The sequence below is a fragment of the Ictalurus furcatus genome, chromosome 15, assembly GCF_023375685.1.
Source record: "Ictalurus furcatus strain D&B chromosome 15, Billie_1.0, whole genome shotgun sequence".
Lineage (NCBI taxonomy): Eukaryota > Metazoa > Chordata > Actinopteri > Siluriformes > Ictaluridae > Ictalurus > Ictalurus furcatus.
Genome location: NC_071269.1, coordinates 20,750,423 through 20,759,799, shown reverse-complemented (window position 1 = coordinate 20,759,799; position 9,377 = coordinate 20,750,423). Strand labels below are relative to the sequence as shown.

Below are 9,377 nucleotides of genomic sequence, written 5' to 3'. Positions count from 1 at the left end.
CACGAATCAGCTTTACAGAAATCCAGATGTAGATTTAGACCCTAAAGAGCAAACCAGAGAGAGCAGTTTGAAAGAAAAACTCCCTGAGGTGAAGAAGAAGAAACCTTGAAAGGAACCGGAGTCAAACCAGAACCCGTCGTCTTGTGAGTGGATTGCAGTTAATGAGATTATAAATTACGTTTCTATAACTGTATACTATAAAATCAAACAGTACTAAGTGTGATGAAAGGATGTTCAGTGAATGCGAGGGCTGGGATGAGTACAGGACAGTCTTTATGAGTATAGCAGCAGCTCCTCGGTACAGAGCTACAGTTTCCAGATAAGATTATCTACGGAAGCAATGATGAATCATGGAAAGAAGTCATTTTGGGGGAGTATGAGGGTGAGTTCTATGAAAACCAATAATGATAAATAAAAGTGTGCATCAACTAGAGAAACGATGAATTAAACTTGTAGTTGCAATGAAGTATTGGTCCATTTGTTAATAGCCCCTTTTTACTCCCACCTTAATCCTGATACACTTTAAACACCTCTTTGCAATGAACAGTGCAAAAGCAATAATATTAATAATAATAATGATAAATAGTTTTCATTTGACTCACCCTTGTATAAATTTTTAGGGTGTCCATTTTTAAAATATTTTTTGAAACGCCATTGCTTTGCATACTTTTGGTACAAACTTAACCCCATGCTTCTAATCAAGTGACTGGAAATCAATCCCACCTATCTTGTATCCTATCATGCTCCTGAATAATTTGTGTTCGTTAGGCCTTTAGAATTTTTTTTTTTTTAACTAAATAAAAAGACTCCATAGTTTAAAAAATTTAACAAGTAGACTTCCCACAACCTCAAAAATCAAGATGAGATGATTGATTGATGCTTTTTAACATACACCGATCAGCCAGAACATTTAAAAACACAAACACATCAACTACAAGAACTGACTGTTCAAAAGTTATTCACCTCTCCGGTCAGTGGTTTTAATATTATGGCTGATCTGTGTACTTTATATATTAACTCCTGTTCATAAGTCTGGAGTTGCCTGCACATGCCACTACATAATGCTAATATTATAAAATGTACCGGTAGTTAAACTGCTCCTGAACAGAATCGGCAACAAACCAGGATGAAAACGGCTGTATTTAAAATGCATTTTATTTTTCTTTACAAGAAATAAAAGCAAAGACAAAGAAAACAGAAGAGGGAAGGGTAAGGGGCAGCCGTATATAAAGTGATGCAACCTCTGTCATCATCAAAAAATATGTACAATTCAAAATTATATCCATACAAAACATGCCACATACAATAAAAATGTTTATTTATCTTCCTCAAAGTAGCTCTGCTGTACAGATGCAGCATCTTTTTCTTTTTTTTAAAAAGTAGGCTTAAAAAAAAAAAAAGCAATGTATTTTTAATTAAATTAAATGTTATGCAGGGAGAATTTAAATTAATATATAAGAAATTGGAAGGCAGGGGTTCTACTGAAATCCAGTGAGTGTCTGCGAGATTTAAAAATGACAATACACACGACAAAAACGGTTCACCAGTTCTGCTATTAGTCTTCAGAAGCATGAGCACGACTTCAGGGTGAACGTTTTGTTTGAGAGACGTTTGGGGATTAATCACTGAATATGGAAATCAAACCATACGTTGCCTATACTGCCATTTCACAAGTTATATAAACACATTCACTTCTACAGGGAGGGAAAATATGACACTCATCATTTCATAGAACAGCATCATATCAGGAACCTTTTCTTTATATATATATAAAATAAAAAATAAAAAGAAAAGAAAATACACTGGTAACCAATTACCAATTCAAGGACCAGTTTCAGTATTTCACAAGCAGTAGCATAAATAATAATAAAAGAAGAACTCTATGTGAACAATATTACATAAATACACATACGCTATGCACCATTCTACCACTCTTCTTCCAAATATGATCTATTTGCATGATGAAGTATCAGGATTAATATCAAACATGAAGTCCGTCTCAGATTTCTTGTTCACCTCAAACACTCATCCAGATCATTGGTGAACACATGATCTCCATCACTATTTCTGTATATGGTCTCTCAGCAAAAAAAAATGCTAAAGAAAAACAGGTAAATGGAGAAAAAAAAAAAAAAAAAAAAAAAAAAAAAAAGGAAAAAAAAAAACCACTCTGAGTCATATACATATCAAGATATTACTTCGTTTTTCCATTTTACATATATTTATAGATATATACACATTTAATCTTTCTAATAAAATGATATCCAGTGGTTTCTCTTATTCCATCAATTTTTATTTCTCTAGAATTTTGAATTTTTATTCAATAAAAAGGGCTAGGATAAACAGCATTTGCCCCCCAATATATACAGTTTGTACAAGTTGCATTACTTTTTAATATGAGGTCATACATCTGGGGAGGAAGGAACAAAGTAATTTGCAGTTTGTGGAGACTTTGTTCAGCTCCCTTCTCTGAAGATTAACTATTTTTTTTGTAACTCTTTTTTTTTTTTTTTAAATTACTTTAATATGAATGAAAACAAATGCCCTTTTAAAGTCTTTCTCAGCCTTCGCTTCAGCCTCAAGGAGACAGTGCCAACAGTTCTCAAACCACTTTACAGGTTATTACACAGCCTGCCCGTGCTCAGGCAGAGAAAGGCTCACTACAGTAAGTTTTTACAACAGTCCACTAAGTATTACAAAGAGAAAGAGATATATGAAGAGTTGCTTGGAGTGAGAAAATGGAAATCTATAAAACATGGGGGTGAGGAGAGGGGTAGTATTTAGAATTAAAACGGAGAGAACATGGCAAATAAAAATAGTAGTCTTGCATCATAAGTTTGTTAGTCAAGAGCCTCAAGCATCAATCTGTCAGTTGAGGGTTGATGAATTGAACATGATCTGAAAAAGAAAAAAAGAAAAAAGAACTCAAAAACAGCACCCTGCTTCACTTGAAGGTCATTCTGTTTCTCACTCTGTCTGGGTAAGAGTGGATTTGGTTGTGCGCTTAAATAAAAGAAAGAGGAGGGGGAGAAAAAAAAAGCATGATTTCTAGATGCAAACAGGCAGACAGGAAGGAAAATGGCTACATGAGAACTACAGTCATTTAGACTAGGTGGCCTCATAGACTTAGACACCCATTTGGTTTTTGATTGCTCTGAATAATGCATGATCGTGCTGAAAGACTGTCGTAGAGGCTCTGTCGTTGTGTGTTGTGATAAGTTGCAATGGCTCACTACTGTAAATAATAAGCAACACAGAGAGGAGCAAACCAGCTGCTTAAGTTTCCCTGCTTAACCAAAAAAGGCGACTGCCATGAAAACATTCCTCCCTTCCCCTTTCCACAGTAGCACTTTAACAGTTTAATACAAAGCAGTCACTTCCCACAAACTCAATGAGGTAGACTGGGTCAACCAAACCCACCTTTAAACTCAATATAATAAAACATCTGGTGCCTTGTTGAGCCACAGGTCAAATAGTATTTAAACTTTATATTATCGTACATCTTGTTCACAATAGGTACAAAGTTCTGATCTGAGCCACTCCAGGATTGTCTTGCCAATATCCATTTTGTCAATCTTCATTGCTGACTTGATGGGAGTGTGTTGTTCTGGGGTGACAAGGTGGTAAGGAAAAAGAAAGAAAAAAAAAACCCAAAACAAAACAATAAAAAGATAGGTCCAAAGATAAAGTATTAGTTAATTTTTGAGTACTTGAATGGCTTTAATCAAACTTTCTTCACTGAGTTCTACCCTAAGTGTATTGATATGATACAGAATCAGACATTTTGGTAGATGTAGAGAGGATTGATTCCAGCCAGCTTATTGGAGAAGAACAGTAGAGGAAGTAAGAAGGAGGTGCTTTTGGCAGAGGCGAGTTTCAACAAGAAGATTCAAGCAAACAGTTGAGCTCATCGGAAAATGAGTTGTAGCTTTAAATTTTACTCTCTTCAAAGCTTTGGCTCCTGATGTGAATAACAAGTCTTTTCTTTCAGCTGATGGAGAGTAAAATGTTTGCCCTCCTCTTGTTTCAGAACAGCTTATGATCTGGGTAGTAAATGTTAAAAACGAGGCTTTGGCGCAGAAAGTGTTCTGACACCAGGGAGCAAAGGCATGTCTCGCACATTCTCTCCCCGTTAGTTCATCCACTTTCGGCAATTCCAGGCTCCGCAATGGCAAGGGATCTTGTGCTGATCGTCCTCGAAGTCAAACTGATAGTCATATGTCAGCTAATGTTCCATCAGGGAGAGAGAAAAAAAAACCAAAAGAAACACACACAAAAAAAAAACAAAACAAAAAAAAAACACAGAAATTCATTCAGAGATCAGTGCACAAACATATACATGATATAAAATCATATAAAAGAATTACTTCAGTCTACCACGCATGATTCTTACCTCCTCACCCTTGGGGATTCTACGACTGGAAATGATGATGATCTTGTCCTCTTTGTCAAACGTCACAACTTCCGCAACACAGTTAGGTGCACAGGAATGATTCACGTAGCTGGAACGGTGCATATACAACCCAAGTGAAGTACAATAAATAAGACTCAATATATTGAGTATATATATATTTCTCAACAGAGAAAAGCAGGCATTGTGAGGGTCTTACCGAGCAGGGCCGCCAGTGAGGGTGGCATCTATTACATGCTCATTATTAATGCGGAACATGTAGATCCCACGGTTCTGATTAGAAACAATAATACAAAACGTCAGGTAATTTGAATATTTGTTGAGTCTCGTTAACCCGACAATGTTGTTTTCAACTTTACAAACCTGCTCTTCGTAGATTTTTTCCCGTCGATTTGCCACCTCGTTACGAATGATGGTACCAATGTACTCGATGACCATAGTGTGTTTTTCCAAGTCTTTAGCCGCATACAAGCCCAGTCCCTGGATACGGGAGCGAGCCAGGTACACGTTGTTCTTCCATTCTGTCTTCAACCGCCTGTACTGTGAGGACTTGGAGTGAACAAACTGCTTGCTGTAGGGTGTGTTGATTTCCCCTGTAAACGTGCTCTGGTAGGCTTTGGACATACTTGTGCTATTCAGTGTATGGGGCCTACAGAGACAGAAAAAGAAAAGCGGGGGGGGGGGGGGAAGCACTTCAGCTCACAAGTAAGCAAGATTTCCTCTCAAATAAAAAGGAAAAACTATATAGAGAAGAGCAAACATTAATAACTGCTCATAGTATAGAGCCTTACCGTTTGCAGTGTGTGAGAATCTTGGGCTCAGAGCGTGCACAGCCAGTAGGATTGATCATAAGAGGAAGCTCCATGAGAGGATGGCGGCCATATCTGAACGTGTAGTTCTGACAGTTCTCCACTCCTGGAAGCTGCAGTGTAAGAGGCTTGTTAAATTTTCTGCGGGAAAGTGAATTACCCTTATAATTATCGTCTGTAATCTGCCGTCAAACAGTGTTGGAAATCATGCCGTACCGACTCGGTGATGCGCATCACTGCATGGACAGTAAGCCCATACATTTCCTCCCCTTTTACATGATCAGCAAAGAGCTTCAGCATGGCCGATTCTTCACGAAGCTTGGCAACGTTCTGCACAATGTTGTTCCATATGCCTAATATATAAAAAGAGAACATGAAAAAGATTCCCCCTCACTGCAGTAATATACTCTTACTCAGCAAAAACCTTAAAAGCTATTTACCGTCTGGACTGCTGTCCCGGAAGTGTAGATCTTCCTGTCCATGCTCCAGCACGCGCACTTCAAACAAGGGTTGGCCATCTTGCTCGCTGATGCGACACCGATAGCGACAACGTCGGTTTGGCACACGGGTGCTCCAGTAGATGCGTGTGGCCTCGTAACCCGCAGGGAAGATGGCGGTGGGCGAGTGGAAAGCAGCCATCTGAGAGGGTAGGAGCTGACCCACGGCATGGAAGATGAGGCCACCGACTCGGAAGAGGTGTATGCGGTCACCACGCTGTAGGATGCTGGCGATCTGCTTCACTTCATCTCGCTCGATGTAGACTCTTCGGAAGACAGCGAAGTTGCTGAGCTCCTCCTCACTGGGGCCTTTCAGCTTGTGCTGGGTGCACAGCATGGTTTTGTCCTTGAAAAACATGCAGCGTGCTCGGATGGCACAGGCAAAATGATAGACGTTGGGGCAGCGTAGACGGTTACAGCTGTTGGTGGCACCAGTCTTCTGGCAACACGCACAGCGTGTGCGAAGTCCACGCCGAAGGGCCACTTCTACGTTGATGAGAGCGCCACCCTGTGTCTCGTAAACCTCAGTAGACCACAGGGCGCAGTTGAGATGCACCCACAGATCGACGTCAATGTTAAGAAGACGAGCTGAGCCATCAGTAGCTCCGTCGCCTTCTTCGTGGCAAAAGCAGCACTTGCGCTTATCGCGTGGCAGCTTGTCTGGTCTGAGCGTGATACGCAGGCGCTCCATGAGTTCGGACACCTCTCGACTGTTCTCCTTCTTGGAGCTGCCCTTACGAATGGTGATGACCAAATGAAGGCGTTTCCAGCGCACACCTTTCCACTTCTTGACTTTGGGACGTACCTCTTCATCCTCTGAGAAAGGCCTACGCTGTTTAATGGGTTTGGGGGAGATCTCCATTATCAGAGACTCCTGAGATGCTGAGGCAGTGGCCGAAACAGAAGCTGCCTCCTCAGGTAGAGCAACTGGAGGGGCTAATAGGGTCTCCTCAGGCTCAGTCTTAATAAGAGAGCTCTGAACTGTTGTTGAAGGTTCACTTGGTGGCTCTGTTTTAATGGGAGCACTGGGGATAGAAGAGGAGGGTGATTTGGGCTGAGCAGGAGGCTCTGGTTCAGGTTCTTGTTGAGGGTGAGGGTCAGACTGAGTGACAGGTTCAGGTTCAGTACAGATAGATGGCGGTGGTGGTGGTGGCGGTGGTGGTGGTGAAGGCGGTGGAGATACCTCAACAGGAATAATGGGAAGATGGCGCACGTCAAGGTCCGACACGTTGGTCATGTAACAGTGCTGAGCTGGTCGATCCTCTTGCTCAGTGTATTCCTGGGGGGTGGTAAAAGGAAAAAAAAAGACAGGCCAGTCATCTATGGGGAATTCATTACCAATTTTAAAAAAATGATTCTCATATCACTTGAATTGAATGAACCAGACAGCCAACCTGTTTGATCAGAGACAAAATGTCGACTTGCTTCTTTAGAGTACAGCCTGGCAAGGTGACATCAAACTGCTTGAGCCATTCCGCATCTTGGTTTGCAGATGGATCAGTTTTTACATATAGGGGTCCTGAAATATTTCAAATCATACGGGAAATTTAAAAAAAGAGTTAAGGAGCATGTTTGGCACAAACCCACTATTATAGTCAGTGCCTATTATGCTATAGTTCAATTCCCCAAGAACAATCACAGGCATTACAGTTTCAGGAATATGATCAAGAAGCATGAATGAAACCACTGTTTGAAGGTTTAATTTCATAGTGATAGATTAAGCCAAAAAAAAAAAAACAAAAAAAAAAACAACACAAATAAAAAAAACAAACAAAAAAAAACACACACATACACACAACACATGAGAATGTAATAATTTGATAGGTATAAGTTACCTGGGTTGGAGGAGTCGGGTGTTTTCCCAGGGCCAACAGCACCTGCTCTACCAGGACTCCGGGGGAAAGCCACTTCATAGGACCCTGGCATACGCATGTGCAGTAGTTGGGCAACTGCCACCATCAGAGAGTTCAAATTCTGATGAGAGAACAAATGTTCCGGAGTGAAAAACAAGAGGACAACCCACCTTTTAAACGGCTTTTAACAGCTTCAAGTGTAAAATACCTTGGCTGCAGCTGCTGAGAGGGTGAAGGTAACAGACACTTCGTTGCTCTTGGCCTTGTCCCAGGAACCAGTTGAGGAACCAGCCTTTCCCTCTACTGCCTCAAATGGTTTAGTTTCTGCAAAACCTGGACATTATGGTGAAAGGATTAGATGGCTCAAATCATATGTTGACAAGACAAGACAGTAAACCAGTTTTAGAAATAGCAACAAGAAGAACATTGTCATAAAGCATACTGGGGATAGCAGAGCGTGGAATCATGGGAATAACAGGAGAAATGGCTCTATTTTCCTCCTCTTCTTTAAGCTCCAGCAGGTGAGGGAAGCGCGACATGTCATCACCAAACTGGCTCTCAGGTGACGATGCAGGAACAATGGTGTCTGGAACGTCACTGTCATCATCACTCTCCATCCTGAAAACAATTAATCTATTAAGTACACCATTATAGATATATATAATAAATTATTACACGTACAATGAAGTGAATAAGCTTTCTGAATTCCACTGCATACCTCACATCTTCATTCTGATTATGTGGAGGAGTGGGAAGTGCTGCTAATATGTCTACACTCTTCACCTCTTCAGGAACAGAGTCTAAAGGGTACAGAAAAGGTACATTCGTTGTACAGTTTTGTTCATGTCAACAAAAAGCTAGAGCATTTTACCTCGATGTTGGCATGAATTATCATCATTACAATGACCTGTGGTGTCCTCGGAAGTCTCTCTCGCTTTTTGGCTTTCTGCTAGTTCCTCTACTGCGGTCACTCCATTCAAAAGCTTGTGTTGCACCGAAGGAGGTGGAGTTGGCGGAAGAGACGAAGGTGGTGTTGGCGGATTGCTGAGGTTATTCTAATTGGAGAAGAGAGTAAAATGACCCGATAATAAACTCGGCGTGTAAATCCGCAGGCACCTGCAGACCAGTGGTCCTCACATTCAGAGATTCATAGTAGCATAAAATTAACACGTACCTTAGTAAGGAGCTGGGAATAGTAGTCTGGAATATTATCTATTACTGCATTTCCAAAAGATCCTTTCAACTGAGTTTTGCCATTAGCTGGACTGCTGCCAAAAGGAGCAAACAAATCCAGGCTAGCAGTAATGGAGGGCTCCATTAAAGGAAGAAGAGACAGACCCTAAGAGGATTTGAGGAGGAAAAGTAGATTACTGAATACTGCTCAAACCTAGGATAATAAAGTGCTGCACAATATATTGCACGTTAATCATTAGTGCAATATTAGATTTGCGATGCCAAAGCCCGTACTATTCAGGTGATCACAATCAGTGGTGCAGACAATTTTCTGAATGTGTGCTGATAAGTCATTCTTTTAAAGTACATGTCTACATTGTGCAGCCCTAATAACATTCTCTTTTACTTTCACAGTCCTTACTTGTTTAAGCTGCTTCATTATTGCTTCTGTTTTTCCAGCCTCATCCTTTTTGTTCTTTTTTCGAGCATTTGCTCCCCGCTCTCCAGCCTTTGTAGTCCGCTTGGCTTTTGTTACAGGCGGCCTTTTAGTAATAGACTGGAGATCCTAAATTTAAAAAAAAAAAGTAGGTGAAAAAGAGCGGACTTTAACGGTTTATTCAAGGATACATTCTAC

At 40.7% G+C, this 9,377-nt stretch overlaps 1 protein-coding gene across 5 annotated transcripts in view; it reads right to left on the bottom strand.

Annotated features, from left to right (window-relative positions):
• Positions 1 to 756: 756 nt before the first annotated feature.
• kmt2d (lysine (K)-specific methyltransferase 2D) overlaps positions 757 to 9,377 on the bottom strand; it is a 32,603-nt gene continuing 23,982 nt past the window's right edge. For 3 of the 5 annotated variants that reach the window (XM_053644228.1, XM_053644230.1, XM_053644229.1), the window contains exons 40-54: positions 9,165 to 9,308; positions 8,745 to 8,909; positions 8,442 to 8,625; positions 8,289 to 8,370; positions 8,013 to 8,188; positions 7,779 to 7,903; positions 7,553 to 7,691; positions 7,112 to 7,236; positions 5,661 to 6,996; positions 5,437 to 5,573; positions 5,203 to 5,333; positions 4,775 to 5,060; positions 4,611 to 4,684; positions 4,394 to 4,502; positions 759 to 4,225 (exon numbers count right to left, since the gene is read on the bottom strand). In XM_053644228.1, coding sequence (XP_053500203.1) covers positions 4,133 to 4,225; positions 4,394 to 4,502; positions 4,611 to 4,684; positions 4,775 to 5,060; positions 5,203 to 5,333; positions 5,437 to 5,573; positions 5,661 to 6,996; positions 7,112 to 7,236; positions 7,553 to 7,691; positions 7,779 to 7,903; positions 8,013 to 8,188; positions 8,289 to 8,370; positions 8,442 to 8,625; positions 8,745 to 8,909; positions 9,165 to 9,308 — 3,306 coding nt within the window. In that variant the 3' untranslated portion in view covers positions 759 to 4,132. Of the gene's footprint in view, positions 4,226 to 4,393; positions 4,503 to 4,610; positions 4,685 to 4,774; positions 5,061 to 5,202; positions 5,334 to 5,436; positions 5,574 to 5,660; positions 6,997 to 7,111; positions 7,237 to 7,552; positions 7,692 to 7,778; positions 7,904 to 8,012; positions 8,189 to 8,288; positions 8,371 to 8,441; positions 8,626 to 8,744; positions 8,910 to 9,164; positions 9,309 to 9,377 lie in introns of all 5 variants that reach the window. The other 2 variants (XM_053644232.1, XM_053644231.1) reach the window with 2 other exon arrangements.